The sequence below is a fragment of the Siphateles boraxobius genome, unplaced genomic scaffold (genome assembly GCF_051911475.1).
Source record: "Siphateles boraxobius isolate OS27281-9 unplaced genomic scaffold, OSU_SipBor_1 26, whole genome shotgun sequence".
In the NCBI taxonomy this organism is placed as follows: domain Eukaryota; kingdom Metazoa; phylum Chordata; class Actinopteri; order Cypriniformes; family Leuciscidae; genus Siphateles; species Siphateles boraxobius.
In genome coordinates, this window is record NW_027508876.1 from 3,822,993 (window position 1) to 3,845,591 (window position 22,599).

At 36.5% G+C, this 22,599-nt stretch overlaps 1 protein-coding gene across 3 annotated transcripts in view; it reads right to left on the reverse strand.

Moving 5' to 3' along the window:
- Window positions 1-9,305: 9,305 nt before the first annotated feature.
- Window positions 9,306-22,599, reverse strand: part of dipk2ab (divergent protein kinase domain 2Ab) — a 49,303-nt gene continuing 36,009 nt past the window's right edge. For all 3 annotated transcript variants that reach the window (XM_077244159.1, XM_077244160.1, XM_077244161.1), the window contains one exon: window positions 9,306-11,135. In XM_077244159.1, the coding sequence (XP_077100274.1) occupies window positions 10,804-11,135 (332 nt within the window). In that variant the 3' untranslated portion in view covers window positions 9,306-10,803. The remainder of the gene's footprint in view (window positions 11,136-22,599) is intronic.

Consider the following 22,599-nt stretch of genomic DNA (forward strand, 5'->3'; position numbering starts at 1 on the left):
GGCACTACGAAGGAAGAACAATAACAGCTGCCATCTTTCCCAAAGACAGGACCAGAGCAAGAACCTCTCCGCCCCTCCCGGTCTTCGAGATCTCCACCCGGAACCGCTTCTCCCCTCTTCGCGAGTCGGAACGCAACGACGCTGTGATCATCGGCAGTTCCATCGCCCGTCATGTCCGTGCTACCTCAGGTAAGGGTAAGGTGCGCACTCACTGCTTTCCTGGTGCTCGTGTTCTAGATGTCGCTCTACAGGTTCCCGAGATCCTGAACGGTGACGAGCGTGTCGGAGCTGTTGTGCTGTTGTGCTGCAACATCACATTGTTGAGTGAACAACATCAGGCTGCGGCAGACGGAGGTTCTGAAGAAGGACTACAGGAGCCTGATCGAGCCGGTACGCAGCACATCGCCTGAAGCATCGATCATCGTGCCTGGACCGCTTCCCACGTACCGACAAGGACAGGAAAGGTTCAGTAGATTATTTGCACTACATGAATGGTTAATGTCATTGTGTAATGAACAGAAACTGCTCTTTGTAAATAATTGGAATCTGTTCTGGGAGCGACCTAGGCTCTACCGTGCTGATGGCCTGCACCCCAGCAGAATCGGAGTGGCTATCTTGTCGGACAACATCTCCAAGACGTTACACACCATCTGACTAGTAAGTCAAAGTCCAAATCACAGTCTTTGCTGTCCCAACTTAATTGATATAAGTAGTGTAGAACATTATATAGAAACTGTGTCTATTCCTCGTTTAGTGAGGCCAAACAATAAATCTACTGTAGGATCTAGGGAAAATCGTATTGTTATTAAACCAGAAAATCACAATATCAGTGAACAAAAACAATTTCTAAAGCTAGGTCTTCTAAACAGTAGATCGCTCACACCTAAGGCAGTTATTGTAAATTAAATTGTCACAGATAATAGTTTGGATGTATTTTGCCTTACTGAAACCTGGCTTAAACCAAATGAGTATTTCAGTCTAAATGAGTCTACTCCATCAGGATACTGTTATAAGCATGAGCCCCGTCTGATCGGTCGTGGCGGCGGTGTTGCAACAATCTATAGAGATATTCTAAATGTTACTCAGAAAAAAGGTCACAGGTTTAATTCGTTTGAAGTGCTTGTGCTAAATGTTACGCTCTTAGATGTAAGAAAGAAATAGCCTTGGCCTTGGCTACTGTATATAGACCTCCAGGGCCCTACGCTGATTTCCTAAAAGAGTTTGCAGAATTTCTCTCAGATCTATTGGTCAATGTCGATAAAGCAATAATTGTTGGAGATTTTAACATACACGTAGATGACACAAATGATGCGTTAGGGGCTGCGTTTACAGATTTATTAAACTCCTTTGGGGTCAAGCAAAACGTCAGTGGTCCCACTCATCGTCTAAATCATACACTAGATTTAATTATATCATATGGAACCAATCCAACCGATATAGATATTGTACCGCAAAGTGATGATGTCACTGATCATTACATGGTAACTTGCATAATACGTACTGCTGAAATTTGTCATGTTGCGCCACGTTATCGACCAGGCAGAACAATCCTTCCAACCACTATAGATAGATTCTCAAATAGCTTACCTGATCTATCTCAACTGCTCAGTGAACCCAAACAAACAGATGAACTAGAGGAAATGACTAGCAGTTTGAGCACCATTTTCTCTAGTACATTAGAAATTGTTGCACCAATTAGATTAAAAAAGGTTAGAGAGAAAACTAAAGCACCATGGTACAACAGTGCTACGCATGTTAGGACATGAAGGACAAGGACATGTTAGGACAGGAAGAGCTAAATAAACTTATCATTGCATCTAAACCAACAACATGTTTAAAGATCCAATACCCTCTAAACTACTGAAAGAAGTGTTACCTGTAGTGGAAGAGCCTCTTCTCAATATTATTAACTCGTCTTTATCTTTAGGTCATGTTCCAAGAATATTCCAACGGGCAGTAACAAAACCTCTCATTAAGAAACCGCAATTAGATCCAAATAACCTAGCAATTTACAGACCCATTTCAAATCTTCCATTTATGTCTAAAATACTAGAAAAAGTTCTGTCAGCTCAATTGTGCTCTTTCTTGAAAGAAAATGATATCTATGAAAAATTTCAGTCAGGATTCAGGCCGCATCATAGCACAGAAACTGCGCTAGTTAAAATTACAAATGATTTACTTTTAGCTTCTGACCAAGGCTGTATCTCAATACTACTTCTACTCGATTTTAGCGCTGCGTTCAACACTATAGATTATAAAATACTCTTGGATCGACTACAAAACTACACTGGTGTTCAGGGACAGACATTAAGGTGGTTTAGATCGTACTTATCAGACCGTTATCATTTTGTCTGTTTAAATGGGGAAAAATCGAAGATAACGTCAGTAGACTATGGAGTGCCGCAAGGATCGGTGTTAGGCCCTCTGCTATTCTCAATATATATGCTGCCACTTGGTAATATTATAAGAAAACATGGAATTAAGTTCCACTGTTATGCTGATGACACTCAATTATATATTTCATCACGACCAGATGAAAACACTAACTCATCTAAATTGACAGTTTCTCAAAGATATAAAATGCTGGATGACGTGTAATTTCCTGCTATTAATTTCAGATAAAACGGAGGTATTACTTATTGGTCCAAAAAACTACCCACAAAACCTCATACAATACAACTTTAATTTAGAAGGATGTCCTGTTACTTTATCCACTACAGTAAAAGACCTGGGTGTTATACTAGACCGCAACTTGTCTTTCGAAAATCATATTTCATTTGTCACAAGAACAGCCTTTTCCACCTTAGAAACATTGCTAAGCTACGTAACATGCTATCTGTTTCTAATGCAGAAAAGTTAGTTCATGCATTCATGACCTCAAGACTAGATTACTGTAATGCTTTATTAGCTGGTTGTCCTGCATCCTCAATAAGCAAGCGACAGTTAGTGCAAAATGCAGCTGCTAGAGTTCTTATTAGGTCAAGAAAATATGATCATATAACACCTATTTTATCATCTCTACACTGGTTACCTATTAAGTTCTGTATCAATTACAAAGTACTACTACTGACCTATAAAGCCCTAAATGGTCTAGCTCCTGTGTATTTAATGGACCTTCTATCGCAATACAATCCATTGTGTTCTTTAAAATCACTAAATTCGAGGCGTCTGGTCATTCCTAGGATATCTAAGTCCACTAAAGGAGGGAGGGCGTTCTCGCATTTAGCTCCTAAACTCTGGAATAGCCTTCCTGATATTGTTCGAGGCTCAGACTCGCTGTCCCAGTTTAAAACTAGATTAAAAACGCATCTCTTTAGCCAAGCATTCACATAATGCTTACCTTTTATACCACTGTTGAATCAGATCGAATGCATTAATATTATGAACAGCAGCTATGCTAATTATTTCCTATTTGCTTTTCTGCTGTTATCTCGGGACGCTAGTCCCGAGGTAAATGGCGTTCGTCAGCTCCAGTTTGTATCCAGCCTCTCACAGAGACTTCAGATGCCCCAACACCTGCGATGAGATGACTAAACGCCTGTGAAGAGACGACTCAACGGCGGCGATATGTTACGCCCTAAATTAATACATGATTAACTAACTGTATTTTTCTATGTACATTTCTGAAATGCACTTTCTGTAAAGCTGCTTTGAAACAATATGTATTGTGAAAAGCGCTATACAAATAAATTTGATTTGAATTGAATCGTTAAACCTTTTATCTTTAAAACCTTTAAACATCTGTATTTTAAATGCTTTTTTAACTAGCCATGGTTGTTGTTGTTATACTATAATAAGTTTGAGCTAAAGGAGTAAAAAAAAAGTATTTTAACAATTAGCATTATTAATAATTAAAAGTTTTTGTTATTAACATTTCACTACTAATTTCTTCACTTGTTAAACAATTACTTCTCAGCGAAAAAGCTGTAATAATTTTAATAACATAAAAATACAAATGTGTTTACTTGTCCACAGTTACAATACCTACCAACCACGTAACCACATCTCTTTTAACTTGAAAAATATGTTCAACCCTTACACACTTCTATCACACAGTGGAATTGAACACACACCTGTTAACATGATTTCTAAAAGCCTGTGAACCCTGACTATCAGAGGTTGCATAAAGCCAGTCCATCAGATATGAGCTTCTAGATCAGAGACTATCCAGAGACTGAGCTTTTTATTTCTGTATTTCTGGACAGCTGATCATGTAAAAAAAAAAAAGTGATCATGTATCACAGATCATATTTAAGGGATAGAATTAGCAATAAGAACCATTCTGAACGATTCTCTCAGATAGGCCTACTGTATTCGACTCATGGGAGACAGCAGGAGATTTTAAACTTCCTCACTTTCTGTGCTCTATCAATAAAAACACTCGGGCCTGAGTCGTTTCAGGCTTGTCTTTATTTCAACAAATGAGGATGGTACGGGCCCCTGGAGTCAGATCCATTTCCTGCAGTGCTCCCCTGTAAGCGTACACTATTGGAATTATTCTGCTCCGTAAGGCACTTTAAGAAGACAATTTGTGTCTGAGTGTCTTTTTTATGATGAATACCGACAACAATGTGTTTGTCAAAACAGAGAGGCATAATTATAGACTGACAGACAGTTACAGTACGTCCACATCTCTCTTTTTTCTCACACACTCACAAACACATAATTTAGCCACTTAGCAGTTCCACCCTATATGCATTGAGTCTGAAATGTGTTTTAGCTCAGGGGATCAAGTAATTATTTTAGCCAGTGAAACATCTTTGAACATACACACAACTTCTGAAATGGTGATTGCTATCAGAGGAGCTGCTGCAGTAGTAATGAAGCTGATCTTAATAGCTGTCAGACTCTCTTAGCTGCAGCACAGGGACTCATTTCAGCCCGTATATGCTTCACAATAGCCAGAGTTTCCCATCCCCAACACAGCTGTCCAAATAGAAAAGAGAAGACCATTTGGATGTAAAATTTTATACAAAAAACCCCCCCAAAAAACGGTTATCATATAAATAACGCAAATGCTAAGCCCAGTGTACATTAACATGTAAACAAGAGTTTTTTAGAAAAAAGTTCTTGTCTAATGTAAGGTTACATGTCAAAAAATGTAATTGTCTAATGTAATTAATAATGTTATGGCAGGTGCACACTACGATTTATAATAGTCCTTTATGACAGTTGCTTAGGCTGTATGAACACGCTGTCACACCACAGGATCTCAGTTGTCATTAATGTCAGACTATACGGCAGTCAAGACACGTTAAAAACAGATGCATGCAATAAGACTCACATCAGTCAATCATCATCAATCTGTGACACGTTCAGTGACTGTGAGCTGCATTTACATGCGAGCGAGAAATGGTGACTAGCAAACAAACAATCTCTAGCATTTATTTTTATCATAGGCAGGATCAGAAAAAATATCAGACAGCAAAATATTGGCTAAAATTGTATAGTGCAAACTCGGCTTTACTCCTGTGATTTTAAATGATTTAAAACAGAATTTCAGACCATTCTTATAAAAAAAATGTGTTCTAGGAATGTATAATATCATATCCTGGCAGATGTAGCAGTGGCACGTGATAAGAAAGAAAAAAAAATCACCTGAGACAGCAATTCAGGATGTGTGATGGAGTAGGCCTATTCAGTTTTTGCAGTGATTTCTATTTCTACAACCTCGCAGTTGACAGCAATCTCAGATACTTATTATGCATTTAGTAGGCTATAGTATTAAAATGGATTGATTTGGGTTTAAATATCAATTTCAGTGACATTGTGCTTAATGAAAGCGGCACAGAATAATTCACCCCAGATCTTGAAAATAACTTCAAGGAAACCAGAACGTTTAAACTGTTAATTCTTTATGAGCAAGTGTGTGTCCAAAGGCAAATATTACATCGTTCACTCAGTGTGAAAAATGTATATATATATATATATATATTGTACATTTATTTGGTTTTATACTTGCCCATAGACTGTAAAAGATGAACGATGCACCTTCATTCTCTTCCATTGTAGAAAAGTGAATCCGCCAAAGTCCCAATATGACGCTGACATCTTGCGCTAATTTGGGACTCGATTCTGGGTAGTAGTGAACGCGTCCCGCCCACACTCACGCAGAAATGGCTAGTTTACTGCAGAACAACTCATTATGTCGACAATTAAAAATAAATCTAAGTTGAAGCTCCAATCCCCTCCAGAAAATCCCCACACAGGTCCGATGGTGCCTCAGTGACTATTTCGTTTAGAGAAGGTGTCAATCACAGCTGTCAATCGTGACGTCACATTCCCATTTTTATAGCATCAAACTAAAGCCCAATTTATACTTCTGCGTCGAACTCATGCCGTAGCTACGTCGTAGGCTGTGCGTAGTGCGCCTACCCTGACGTGCACCTCTCCAAAAATGTAACAACGCGTCAATTCTACGCGGATGCAAGCGCTGTGATTGGTCTGCTAGAACCCCTCCCTCGGGTTTCACATGCTCCCTCTGCATGTGTAATTGCGCATCAATGCGGACATCGACGCAGAAGTATAAATGAAAACAAACGCGTAGTCTATATCGTAGAGGCTCCGGCGTAGGTCCGACGCAGAAGTATAAATCAGCAACACTAATAAAAAAAAAATAAAAAAAAGAAAACTTAAACTTACACCAGCGTGATAAAAACTACCTAAAATGACAGAAAAAATCTTTGGAAAATTTTTTTCTGAAGTGTAATTTGATTGTTTAGTTTCCCTCGTGTCCCATTGAACTACACGTATATAGGCGGGGTTTATAACCTATACTACCAACCACCTGGGGGCGATCGAGATGCCTTGGCTTTCCGCCCACATGCTCTTCTGATTGGCTGTGATTCGTGATTTTTTTTTTTTTTAGGTAGAAATGATTAAAAAATGTCTTGAGACAGCATTTGAAGTGAAAAAGTCTAGTCCAAATGATTGAAGTGATGGGCGCTTTCGAAACACTGCTTTGTGAAGCTTCAAAACCTTTCCGTGTCCCATTTGTTATTTCCAGTTTCAGAGCGGTGCTCACTAGCGCCCCCTTTGCAGACGATATGCAACCACAATGCGTACTTTTGCAGAGCATTTTCATGCCATTGGCTCGTTTTATACTCTCGAAGTTAATAGGCTTCCTAATTGAAACCCCATTCTTCATCACAACGTAACGTCTCCGTTCCCTACTTAGGGAACGAGGGTTACATGAGTAACCGAGACATTTTCCTGCTGAGTTTTTGTTGCATTTACACCATTCTGACCAGTAGGTAGCAGGCATTTGTTTCTCCCATAACTACGACAGACTGAATATAAGAAATTAACCAGAGAATATTTGCTTCACACCTTGTTGTAATTATGAGATGACAACCTGCAACGTTCTACTAAAAGCTGTGACTCAGAATTAGGCATTCCTGTGGCATATAAATCAACAGCAATATGAATCTGCAGTTGTCAAGTGTTACAGTGGTCATGTGGTACAAGTGGGCATTCTCATAAAATTCAGTTTACAAGTTGTAATTACGTGTTCTATGAGGACGTGAACACCTACAAGATTACACCACAAGTCAGAACTTGTAATTACGGTAACTACAACATGATGTGAATTCACTTTATTTCCACCTCAAAGGCGGCAGAGCTCAGCACACACCTACCTGATTACATTATCGCCACGGATCCAGTGGTAGGTTGAAAATGTTTATCAGTTGGAGCGAACTTTTCCGGAGTGTTCACTTTAACGCTGTTTTGAGCCCCTAAAACAAACTACAAGCAAATTCCTTTTTGGCTTGATTTTGTTCAAAATGAAATCACACCAGATTGTTCTTTGATTTCGCTTAAAGTATATCAGGGATTTACCAATCTATTTAAAAAAGTGTCTCTAATCAATGATTGCTATGCACTGGTAAGAGGTAGAGTAAAAAACTGTCAACTGTCTGGTTAATTCTTCAACATTCTTCAAAGCTTCATACCTATGTACAGTAGGTAGCAGACAGCAAGGCAACTCACTGTGTTATGGAACTAAGCTTACAAGTCAGCCTTTACACCTGAATGAACGTGTCAGTAAAGAGGCTCAGCGACATCTGTTCCTTGATATATCATTTTTTCTATATACCTTAATAAATCCAGGAAAATGCAGGAACCCCTCAGTTTAAGTACACTGTTGTAATGAATTGTAATAGTTAACAAATGATTATAACAAAGAATGTCCAAATGCCTAAACTTAATCTCTTCTGTAATCAATGGGATTCAAAGCATTATGACATCAAAGATAAAACAGACACTGGAAGTATATATATATATATATATATATATATATATATATATATATATATATATATATACATACATACTGTATATACAGGTCCTTATATATATACAGGTCCGCCAGAAACAGCGGCAGAAGCGCCTGACCTGGGCTACAGAGAAGCAGCACTGGACTGTTGCTCAGTGGTCCAAAGTACATTTTTTGGATGAAAGCAAATTTTGCATGTCATTCGGAAATCAAGGTGCCAGAGTCTGGAGGAACACTGGGTTTCTGCCGCTGTTTCTGGTTCAAAAGTGGCTTGACCTGGGGAATGCGGCACCTGTAGCCCATTTCCTGCACACGCCTGTGCACGGTGGCTCTGGATGTTTCTACTCCAGACTCAGTCCACTGCTTCCGCAGGTCCCCAAGGTCTGGAATCGGTCCTTCTCCACAATCTTCCTCAGGGTCCGGTCACCTCTTCTCGTTGTGCAGCGTTTTTTGCCACACTTTTTCCTTCCCACAGACTTCCCACTGAGGTGCCTTGATACAGCACTCTGGTAACAGCCTATTTGTTCAGAAATTTCTTTCTGTGTCTTACACTCTTGCTTGAGGGTGTCAATGATGGCCTTCTGGACAGCAGTCAGCTCGGCAGTCTTACCCATGATTGCGGTTTTGAGTAATGAAACAGGCTGGGAGTTTTTAAAAGCCTCAGGAATCTTTTGCAGGTGTTTAGAGTTAATTAGTTGATTCAGATGATTAGGTTAATAGCTCGTTTAGAGACCCTTTTCATGATTATGCAAATTTTTTGAGATAGGAATTGTGGGTTTTCATGAGCTGTATGCCAAAATCATCAGTATTAAAACAATAAAAGACCTGAAATATTTCAGTTGGTGCGCAATGAATCTAAAATATATGAAAGTTTATTTTTTATCCTTACTTTATGGAAAATAATTAACTTTATCACAATATGCTAATTTTTTGAGAAGGACCTGTATATATATATATATATATATATATATATATATATAGAGAGAGAGAGAGAGAGAGAGAGAGAGAGAGAGAGCGACACATATATATATATATATATTTGTTTATTTGATATTTAAACAGACTAAAAAGTTGTAAATACAACTTCTGAATGAAAGGCACAGTAAAATCAGACATGGCTGATATAATACTCAACTGAAAAAGTACAGTACAAAAGCAGACAGTTACTTATGCACGCCAAAACGAATCTCTCAAGTGTCAACACCCAAATAGAGGCCATCCTGTCACTGGTTTAGATTTGACAATAGCAGAGGGATCTTCAGTGATAATGGCTGATCGACATTTATTGCTTTGACTCTTCAGGGCCTGACTGGCCAGAACCCAAACATTGAAATAAAAAGATTAAAATCTTAATTAATTTCATTCATTTGCTCTGGCAGAAACATAAAGTTGAAAGTGATTAGCTAGCTTTCAAAATCCAGGCTCAATGGAGTGATACTGTCAGTCAAGCGCTAGCGTACTTTATTATCTAACGCATACTCATTAGCATACTGATCTAATTCATTGGTCCACCAAGTGCAAAATCAAACTAGGGAGGGAAGGAGGGAGGGGGGAGGACGGGCTGATGGCTCAAAGGTAAATGATCTTAAGTGTTAGAGACATTTGATTAAATTTTGATTAATTCAATTGCAGAGCTGTGAAATTGAAATGTTAAGATGGATTTAAAGACAGAAAGTTCATTTTAGCCTGTGCAGATGCATGTTCAGTTTGATAGTGCTGCATCACGCCATGTGCCAGTACATTATTTATAGTTAACGGCCAATTAGAGACCTGGACCTCTCTGATTTAATAGTGCCACGTAATTTGGATTCATTGTGGCCCTCTGTGGACTTTGCTTGATTAATACAAACGCAAATCTTTGTAACAAGTCTAACCAAATTCATGAATCTGCTCTGGGGTAATTCTGAAGGTTTGACAATGCAATTTTTTTACTGGAAGGCTCTGCCCTTTTAGTTCAGAGGTTTGAGTTATATAGAACCAGACTCTTTGGTATATGCAAAGCAATTCCAACTCATTTCCCCTCCAATCTGCTCTAATTGTGTACAGATTTCCACATCCTTTCTACAATCTGAAAATTATGCTTTATGCCCAACTCATTCTTCCTGGAATGTTAATGAATCAATTAAGCAGAAAACCGTCCACTAAAACGTTTTGGACAGAGTCAATGTTCGTGTACTGGCATTCCCAAGTTGCCTTTCCCAGTGTCACCATTTTGCAAGTAAAACCTCCATCGAGAAACCGGAGGATGTTGACAATGATGATGTAACCGCTGCCTTTATTGCAAAATAAACCATTGAATAAAAGCAATGAACCCAAGTCTTATCAATAATTTAAAGATTTAGAGAAACAAAATGTACACATAACAGGTTGTAGTGATGGAAGATTGGTCTGAGATAGAGTTACAAAGGACAGTAGCTTCGTCAGACCCTAAATCTCTTTGTCAAAAGTCTAATGGGGATCCCCAAACCCTAAAGTCATCATCGGACATTGATGAGTGAACGTTGAGCATTGACAGGTATGGGCGGTCATTACCTAGCGGTACCGCTGAGCTGGGTTAAGTACTCACGCAGTTCTTTAGCTGCTTGGAAGCGGCCATACCGCTTTTTGGGGTTGGCGCACTCATCCAAAAGAGCTTCAAGCTGGCCGTCTTTGGCTATGTGTGGCGGGGGGTCATGAAGAAGTCCACCGGAGCTGCCCCGCCATGTAGCATATCGCGAAAGCAGATTTTGACAGATGGCGTAATAGTTGTGGTCCACTGTGACCCGTGAGCACAACATGTCTTTAGAGAAGGAAAGACAGGCCTCCTTGTCGCACTCCTCAAACTTGCTCTCGTACCAGATGTCGTAGTTCTCAGGCTTATCTAGAGGAAGAGGACAGAAACAAGAGTAAAACTGCAGCAGTTGATGCAAATGTAGACACTGTATTTTTGCTCTTTCATGTGTTGTAGGTTTTTGTAAAGAATATGACAAGTTTCAAACTAACTGGGTCAATGATGTTTTTTATCTTCAAATTTATAATAAAAAAATGCATGAATGCAATTCAAACATACAATGACTTGGTGATACACATCATCTTAAATAAACATGTTTTTAAACATTTAATACAATTTCATGTTGATATCTGGACAAAAAATGTGTCAGGGTGATACAACTGTCCTGAGATTATAACAGAGAAAATTGTATATCACTCTTATCATTTCTTAGATTTTGTTTTACAAAACTACTTCTGGAAACTACCAGATCTTGAAAAATATTAAGGCTGGTTATTGACACAAATTTCACAATTCGATTCGATTTGAAAATTTGATTCAATTTGGATATATATCAGTTACAGTGAATGGCAAATTTTCTCAAGAAAACTAAATCTCTCAACTAACCATGGCAAGGGATTAAAGTACGGCAAAAAAAGGGAAACAGGAAGTGTCTCATTTCTTGTAAAATCCTTGTTTGATTTAATGGGATTATATGTTTGGTCATGTGGGCTGAATGATTGTACTATTTTTTTATAGTCAAATATTTTTTTTTCTATAACTATTTTGTAATTTGGGATAAATTCAAGGCATTAAACAATATTCACCTCTAAATTAAACTCAATGTACTTCTATTTAAAACAACTAATTGTATTCTATGTTTTAAGTGATGCGTCATATTTAAGTTAAATTAGACAGATTACTGGAATAAATAAATAAAATAAAATGTAACATACTATAAGCACTAGATGGCAGCACAGGCATATTTTAAATAGGGTTGAGCAAACTCTTGTTACTGAGAAAAGTGATTTCAGACACAATTAATTACTTTATTAGCTATTGTAGGGGTGGGCAATATTACCAATATATTATATCACAATAGGAGTTATTTTATTTTCTGATAACATATATCTCAATCTAGTTATTTTTGCTTCAAATAAGGTTGTTGTGATATCAACATTTTTGAGACCATTGACATTTTATAAATTCCTCACCATTTTCAATATCACAAAAAAAGTAAACCTAGCCTAAGTAAAAATAAATCAAAAAAACGGTCAAACTTAGTAAACAGTCAGGTTCAAGTGAAGTCAAGTAAACAGTGATAAAGAAACAAAGAAACTAATTACAATCATATAGGAAAACAAACAATAGAACAAAGACACAACTGAAATACTCATTTAAGACTGCTCTTATGATATACTTATGAGTTAAATAAAGTTTAGTGCACGTAAAGAGTTGCGAGAAAATTAGACGCGTGTGAGATCCCCGTCATCTGCAGCAGCGGCAGGTCTTAAAGTGACAGCTGACTAATGCTATCTGTCATTAATCAAAGAACAAAGGGATCAGGGAAAATGACTCACTGCTCTTGACTAAAGACATTTTGTAGCTTTAATAAGGATTAATCTATATTTAATTAAAAAATTTACACAGTGCAGACTGTTTGATAACTTTATTCAATTTCTGTATATTTCATATTACCTGTTAGACAAGTAGGAAGGACACAGGTAAATATGACATTTATTTTGTTTTAAGATCACTTAAATTAAAAGATGTTATATTTTTTTAAGCCTAATAAATGTTGAAAAAATAAATAAAAATATAGCTTTCAATGGCTCTGGCCGAGCTGTGATATGAACTATACGCTATAGGCTATTTAAAAAAAGGGGTGGAGCTGTTCAATATGTCCCTCCCTGTCTTTCTGTTTCAGTGGAAATTACGTCAACACACTGAATAATGCTGTGCATTTCAAGTCACTTCAGCGGGCCTTTAAAATTGAAAACATTTTTTGTTTTTTTATAAATCATATTTGAACACACTCATTCAGTTTGAACACAATGAAAATATCAGTCGGTGGACCAAGAGAGCAATTTGTGACTTAGCACAGAAGCAATCATGTGGACGTTTCTGAAGTACAGCATGTTCCTTCCTTAATAAAAGGGACACAAATTGGCAGTTTTCTCTACCCAGAACACAGGGTCTTGAAAAATAAGTGTGGCGATGAAGGTTCTATGGGGTCTGACAACCAGGGCAAATAAATAACATTCTCTATGATGAGAAACTCTTTGGAGTTGCATTAATGATCAAATTGATTAGAGTGAAACAACCCAGGAGATGCCAACCCCTAATCATGTTTGAGAAACAATGCACTCCTGCCACTCCTTCCTCCACTCCAATGACTCAATCTACGTTTCCGGCATCAGGCTCTGCCTCAGGCCCCAGACCATTGTCTAAACTCAATCACCGCTCAGCACAGACTCTGAGAGCCAAGGTGAAGAGATGTAATTTACTCTGGTAGACGTCAGTCTGTGTGACTGATGTGTGATCAGACCCTGTCTTGCCTCTAAATACACAAATCTGTTACATACGTCTTTGCTGTAATATCAAAAAACATATGGGGGAAAGAAATGTGCGATTATGGGTCTGTGTTTTTGTGCAAGTTCACATAGGTTTAATATCCACGGAAGACCAAGCTCTTAAATGATTATGCCCAGTGAAGTACATATTAAAGTCCATGTACAGTATCTGTTGTGTGCTTTTAATTAGCTCAGCAAAATGTTTTTCTGTTTCACTTTTTCCCCATATGCATTTCCTTACATTAGAAGCCTAGCAAGAAAGCGTGCAGCCCCACAAATTAATGCTATATGCAAATATGGAAACAGGAAATTACCATTATTATTACGTTTATTGTAGAATATATCCTGTGGAAGCGGAGAATACAGTGCTTTGGGTGATTATAATAGCACTGGATTTTTATAACACTCAATTAAAATTCAATAAGCAAAGCTTTGACCTGTCTTTATTTTGTCAGAGATACATCTACGATACATTATATGCAAACTGGACAAACGGTCCCTAATCATTCCTCCATTTTTCATGTTGCAAATGTTTTCTTTCGTTGTTAGCTTATGTATTAACTAATGTAAACTAATGAAACCTTATTGTACAATGTATTAACTAACAAATTAACAATGAACAAAACATTTGTTACAGTATTTATTCATCTTTGTTAATGTTAGTTAATACAAAGTCGTATTTAAATTACATTCAGTCGTTCATTGTTCATGTTTTTGATTGTTTGTTCATTTTAATAATGTATTAGTAAATGTTGAAGTTAATATTAATTTGGATTAATAAATGCTATAGAAGTATTGTTCTTAAGTATAGTGAAACCTAATTAAACCTCACTGTAAAGTGTTATCAAATGTTTTAAGCTCTATTTTTAAATTATGAATTAGTAATATAAATACATATTTGAAGAAGTCATGACAAGAAAACATTTTCCATTTGATCTTTTTACATCACAAACCCTAAGTAAACAATTTCATAATGCTTTGTCTGTAAATAATAGCGAGGGGACAGTGATATTTTTGTCATGACACCTTTAACAATTATTCAATTCAATTTTTCTACATCAATGTTTACTTATATGAAAAACATTTGCCAGCTACATGAGGTTTTAAATGTATTATTAACGGGATTTAATCATTAATGCTAATAACAACTATTATATTCTATTTATTTTAAATTGGTACAGAGAACAGTGGCATTTTTACAGAAAATAAAATTGGCTACAGAAATTTTGGAAACAACAGTAGCTAGAGAGATGGTGTGTGTAACGGATCAATGAACTAGGACAATTTTAAAAAAGTTGGAATTATATATAAAATATATCAAATTTGACCAACAGCATGCCAAAGATGATAAACGTTTAATTTAACCTTGAACATTATTAAAAGAAAATGATCTGCATTCAGAGCGATTCCCTATAACTATATTGAAGGTTGTTCCTCTGAATCCCCTCCCTCTCTTCCCTTCTCCTTTGTCTTTACAAACACATCATCTTAATCTGTGCTGTATTATGTCTGGACAAGACATCCGCCCATTGCAAGGCTGGAAGGAAGCTACTTGATCATTTTTAGCAGGCCAAGGAGACAAATGTGATTGTGAGCGTCAGTGGTGCGGAGCCGTGCTTCAGATCGAAATTCATTTTAGGCTGTGGCTTTCCCTGCATCACTGGTCTAGACAAACACTCTGTTTCCAAGACTTCAGCTGGGCTCTCTCCAAAGCACTGCAGATAATTTCATTACAGATCTGTGGATCAATGTTGCTTTGTGCTCTTTAAATACTGAACTGGTGAACTTGCAGCCTAACTGACCTTTGGCCTTTGTACCATCAATTGTTCATAACAAAGGGTCTTTTTAGTCGCAATCTAGTTGCACAGCTGTCGAAATGTGTTCCTACGTCCTATTCTTGATGCAATGCTAAACTTCCTGTTGAGTCTGATTACAATGACTGGCATTTATAATCAACAGTGCATACACACTAAAATGTATAAAATTGTGATTCATCAGTAAGTTGGCATTTAAACTGGATTTGGTAGAAACAAAACAAAAAAAACAATAAATAAAAAAAAGCAAATGTAATAAATACAAAAATAAATATAAATGGAGAAATGTATAAAAAATAATAATAACAATAATTATTTATATATATATATATATAAATGAATGGATAAATAAATATAATTGATGGATAATTAATATATAAATATAAAGGATAAATAAATATGAAACAATAAGTTTCTTAATTTCTTCCTTTATTATTATCATTATTAAAAACATCAATTGAAAAACTTAGTGACACTGCATTATGCACCTGGGTTGGGAATGTTACATTTAAAATGTATTCCACTACAGATTACATAATACATTACGTAAAATGTAATTATGCAATTACTTTCAAAACGTATTGTGGAGAAAATGCTGTATTACTGCTACTAGAAATAAAGCTCTTTCTGATTATGCTATGTTAGCCACTTGACAAAATAGTGTTGTCTCTGAGGCATGTATCCAAAGAGTTGCTCACCTGTCTAATAAAACACATAATATATTAAAGAGTATTTGATGTTTCCATGGTTTCGACGGAAGTGAAACCGGAAATGGAGGGTAACGCGGATATGTCATCATTGACAGGTGACGTAATGCCATGGGCCGTTAGACTGGTTAAAATTGATGATTTTTAAACATGGTTGGAAACATTTGGGATAATGTACGGTAAGTACACAAGTCAGCAAAACATAACAGCGTTCTAGTGGCTTTTGGAAATTTTAATTCAAAAACCGAACATATTGTGCCTTTAAAGAAAATGTAGCCAATGTTGCTTCTCAGGTAAATTTATCTTGTTTTAATTTTTTTTTCTTCTTACTAATTAGGGTTGTGCAAAACATAATCGACTTATCATAATCGACTAGTCCGTGTTGAGGGAGCCTTGTATAATTAATAAGGCTGCGTCAGGTCCACAAAACCCCATTCAGACACATTTTTCAGGAATATATGGACACTAAGCCCAGACCTCCAACAGGGTATATCAACAAATACGCAAGCACAATAACTATAACCATTTGTTGTACACTACCACTACCAAAGTCCTCTCAAGAACAGCTCATACTGAGATTGACGCAGAGGATGCAGAATGATGCACTTCAATAATCTGAGACCTCCAACTCAGTGGGTGATCAAAGAGAAGATTTGAAGTCTGACATTGAGTGTCTTCATTTATTGTTTTAGGCGGTGTGTTTATACACAAATGGTGTTTTCATGGCTGTAGCGGTGCTGCATTAAATGAGATGAATTAAGAGATGAGAGGGTTTACCATAATGACCAGCATTTCTTACAAATATATTTGATCCATTTAAAAACACAGAACTTTGTACGATGTGACAGAACATAGACAAACCATACTTTGCCTTGTATTTACTGGATTTATCTTTCATCTGTTAAAGTGTTTCTCACTGTTTCGGTGTAGATGGATGAACAGCATGCTATTACTCCTCTATGAAATCCTCAATGTATGGAAGTAAAATAATGGCAAATGTTTTTGAAACAAAAAGCCTGTTGAATTGCACTACTTGAAAAAAATATGCATTGCATTAACCCTGCTTGTATTTTAATGCATTGTATTTTTAGGGTTTGCATTTTTATGGGCTTAAATTTAGCATGGTTGAATATTTAAGCTGTGAATATTTAAATTCAAAACATTTCAAAAACATTTTCCTTAGTAAAATATCAATAATCCATATTCACCTTTCATTTTTCACTTCAAAAATATTCAAACTGATTAAAAATACAACCTATAATATTCAACTGGCGGTTTTCGGTGCATTTTATTTCGCTTTGCAAATTCACTTCCACAAATTCAGTGGTTCAAATTCGACAGTAAATTCAATGTTGACGTCCAGGAACTGCAGGAAAAGCAGTAGATTACCGATCATAATCTAAAGCTGTTTTTATGTTTCATTCATTAACTTCATTGTTACTTTCCCTGTGTAGCCTTGCATGTTATCAACTTTTTCTACCATGAACGGGATTATAATCGGTTTCCCTCAATACCTCATCATGCTCAAGGATTCCCCTTCCATCAGGACAAAACGCTTAACGTAGCTTAATGGACTAATACAGTGATATAATAGCCCAAACTCACACCTTATTGTGGAAGTATGCCTACATACATGTTAATATTCCTACATACATGATTAATCTGGGAAGGGTCATAGCACTTTCATATTGTTGTCCTATATTGTTAGTTTAACTGTAACTTAAGTCGCTTTGGATAAAGCGTCTGCTAAATGACTAAATGTAAAATTGGCTTGACATTCGCACATTTAGGGACCGTCTCTAAAGTAACATTGGTAGTCCTATAGGCCTAAACATTTCTAACTTAAATTTAATTGAATAAATTGCGCATTATGCCTGAAATCACCTACATGAACACTGTACAGTTGGTTTTATGACTGCAAGTCGTTCTCTTTAAATGCTATTGAAGTTAGAAACGTGTGCACCAATGTCGTATGTAATTTTAGAGACGGTCCCTAAATGTGTGAATGTCATGTCAATGTCATGCAAATGCCAGTATCACTGAGAAACGCTCAGCTTTAAACTTTGCGCGTTAAGTTCATATTCTGAGTCTTTCTGCTTGCCTGCGAGTTTGGTCTTTTATATCACTGTATTAGTCCATTAAGCTACATTAAGCGTTTTATATGTCCAGCAGGGGAATCCTGACATATTGAGTGAAACCCTACTAGCCTACTACTGCATGCAGCACAATCGCCGCAATATAAGGTTGAGGCAACTAAACAACCAATAGATATGTCAAACTCAAATGTAACATTGGATCTGTAGGCCTATACATCCGCATCGGGGGAATAACATTATAATCTCGTTCACGGTAGAGATGCATAGGATACACAGGAAAACTAATCGTGAAGAAACTGAATTTTTACATAAAACATAATAATCACAGATAGGCTACACTTACATTGTTGTAAATGAGTTTTTATGAATGAATGGCTCGCTCTAACTGTTGCTCTGGTCTTCGTCAACAACACGCGCTTGCACCCCCTGCTGGTGAGGTCGACTAACAGCAGATGGAGATTATGATCGGTAATCTACTGCTTTTCCTGCAGTTCCTGGATGTCAACATTGAATTTACTGTCGAATTTGAACCACTGAATTTGTGGAAGCGAATTTGCAAAGCGAAATAAAATGGACTGAAAACCGCATGTTGAATATTATAGGTTGAATTTTTAATCAGTTTGCATATTTTGGAAGTGAAATATGAAAGGTGAATATGGATTATTGAAATTTTACTAATGAAAATGTGTTTGAAATGTTTTGAATTTAAATATTCACAGCTTAAATGTTCAACCATGCTAAATTTCAGCCCATAAAAATGCAAACCCTAAAAATACAATGCATTAAAATACAAGCAGGGTTAATGCAATGCATATTTTTTTCAAGTAGTGCAATTCAACAGGCTTTTTGTTTCAAAAACATTTGCCATTATTTTACTTCCATATCAATGTCATCAAGGACATTATATCCATAACAGCACCTACTCATAGAAATTTAACATTTATGTTAAGACCTTATATTGAGATGGCTTGGGTGTGTATTATGCTACTATTATAATAATATAAACAAAAGAAAATATATTTTTATCATTTTATTGGATCAGTGCATTCAATCTTAAAGTGACAGCAGCCAAATGTTCCTGCTTCTGTCTGTGTCCATGTTATTCAAACAACAAAATGCAAAGTGAAAAATCCCTTTTGTAGCTTTATCAAAGATTAATTATATTTAATTTAAATACAGTAAAGCCCATGCAGTTATTTTACATTTGATCATTCAATTTCTGTACCTGAATACTGTTAATAACTTTTAATTATCAAGTTTAATTATCTTGCTTCTATTGTATTTATGTAATGCTTGTAAGTTGTAAAAAAAAAAAAAAAAATTATCATCTTCTAAGCAGATTCACTCCCCTACAAAATCACCCTGATCCTTCTAGAATGAGTAAGTCTTTCCAAATAGAGCTATTCGAGTCATCTTGTGAAACAGTTTTCATATCACGCTATATATATATATATATATATATATATATATACACACACACACACACACACATACAGACACAGAGAGAGAGAGAGAGAATGAGAGAGAGAGAGAGAGAGAAAGAGAGAGAGAGAGAGAGAGAGAGAGAGAGAGAGAGAGAGCAGAGCAGAAAAACTAAATATCGCAATGTCTATTTTTCCACTATCGCACCTGTTGTGAATTCAGTGAACATTTAGCATGAGAATGTTTTCCACTCGCATAATTACGCAACTTAAAGGTAATTAATTGTGAATGAAACCCAAGCTAGCTTAAGCTAGCTTGTGAAAACAGTGCTTTAGTACTTCTTCAAAGCTGAGCTAAGACAATTTAAATTCATCCTAGCTGAGCTGTTTGACTGGTAAAAGGGGACACCCTCCCCTCGAGGGCTCACTCCCACTTCAATGACAGAGCTTCTTCTGTGAGGCTTTTGGCACCGTGACAAGTCGCCATTTAAGAGAGAACCAACTGGCGTCACTCTGTCCTCACGTGCGAGTCTCTCACACACACACACGCACATAGACATGTATTTTATCTGAGGCTTTCAGGAACAAACCTTGTTCTCTGAATAGTGTTCTATCTGATGTTGGGCATCTCCCCTGAGATTCTGTTCTAAAGGCACAAAGGCACATGTCTCTGTGTGCTGGTTACGTACTTGATATAACAGCACTTCTGCGTTCTTCTGCATTCTGAGTTCTACAGGTGTTTAGCAGGGTTTATAATGTACCTTGAGTAAATGACTGTATGTACTGCCTGATCATCATTAAATGCAAAAATTAATGAAAATTTGTTTTTCCATCTTCATTTTATGTTATTTCCGCTTTATTCCAAATAAAATAATTTTTAGTAGTTATATTTTGATAAATGTCTGCCAATGTTTTTTTATTATTATTTTGTCGTGTTATAGGTATCATTCCATGTTTACAATTATTCACAAGCATACACAATACCAAAAAATTTTCATCAGTCTGTGCTAGTGTTGTCACGATACTAGAATTTCTAACTTCGATACGATACCTTGAAAAATATCGATATTCGATACCATTTTCGATACCACAGAGAAAAAAACTGCCACAATATTAAGGGGGTCTTTTTTTTATTTAAAGCTAAATATTACAAGTCTAGAACGTGACAATGAGGTATATTTTACATGAACAAAAATGTCCTGAGTTCTATCTGTTAATATTTTTTCATTGGACCAGAGCTAACATGATCCGTTGTGTTTTTATTACCTACTGTTATCAAAGATTAAAATATACTGTAACAAATGCATTGTTCATCGGTCATAAATGCTGGTTAATACAATAACTTAATTTGATGAACAGATTTAAACGCAAACGTGTGTGCATCACACGCGGAAACAATGCTCACTGGATCAGCATCTAGTCAAGTTACCTTTATTTATATATTGCTTTTAATAATACAGATTATGTCGAAGCACTTAACTGTATCAAATTGGAGGATAGAGTGTCAGTAATGTATAATAATAAGGTTAAACATTCAATTTTCAGTTAAAGGCATTTCATTATTGAATTCAGAGATGCCATTGTCTAGCTCAGTTTAGTTTAATTAGTATATGTGTAATCAAATTGATGATAATCGCTAATGAAGGCAAATTGCAGAATTAAATAATAATTTTTGAATAAAGTTAAACAGACACAAGTTAATTTACATCTGACCACAGTTACAATATTTACTTGTCTACGATTCCTCAGTCAGATTATGTTAACTTTAAGAATTACAGTGAAAAAACGAAACACAGACTCATATCAACAACAATACTAGGCCATCTTGGTTAATGTTTCAGAAAAGTTAAAATGAGAAGAGTTACAGTGTTAGGATGTTTTTAGCAGTGGTGCAGGTCTGTCCAAAAAACAAACACCCCTGATGCTGAGCATATGCTTGCTAAATGGTACCCCTGGAGCCAATTCCTTAAATGTTTTCATCTATAAAATAATTTTACAAAATGAGTGATGAGAGGGATATTGATAGTCAAACAATCTTTTGGGTGCCCGCAGCCCGCTCGCAGTGTGAAGCGCGTGTCCGCGCTATTCTCCGACATGCCCGCTCGCGGTGTGTAGCGCGTGTCCTGTCCACGCCATTCTCCGACTCCGACATGCCCGTTCGCGGTGTTCTTTATCAATCAACCAAAGCCGGTCGCGGGGACGCCGCACTCGCCATCTTTCCATTCACTTTTGCCATTTAACCAGAGCGAATGAGACGAGTGCGTCACGTGTGGTGTTTGTCAACGCGCCTTTGGAGAGAAGTGAAAGTGACTGCTCGGCTAGTATTGGTGTATCGATACTTCGGGAAATTAGTATTGGTACCGTTCAGATATTTCAGTATCGATATTTATCGAAATATCGATATTTTTGACAACACTAGTCTGTGCATTATATTTAAAGTCTTGTGAAGTCATTTTACAGCTTTGAGAGTAGAACAAACCAAAATACTGATGCCTGATTACACACATATACACACATATACATATATATATATAGATATAGATATATATTATATATATATATATATATATATAAGCTCTTTTGAGCCTCATGTTTTCAACTAACAATTTGATCCATTGCACAGAATCACAGACTGTTTCATCTCAAAATCAACTTTGTTCTAGTGGCAGCAATTAACAGCTCAATGGAGAGAATCACAAAATGTTGGTCTGTTCTGCACACAAAGCAATCGTATGACTTCAGAAGACTTGGAATTTAGCACACTAACCGTACGGACTACTTTTACGGTGTGTCTATGGTGCTTTTGGGTGCTTTTTAAATTCTAGAAAGCTCCAGTCCCCATTAATTCTAATTGCATGGGGAAAAAAATTATCAGTGGATTCTCTAAAATGTCTCCTTTTGTGAAAGAGAAAGTAATTAGGGTTTGGAACAACATGAGGGTGTGTAAATGATAAGAGAAGTTTC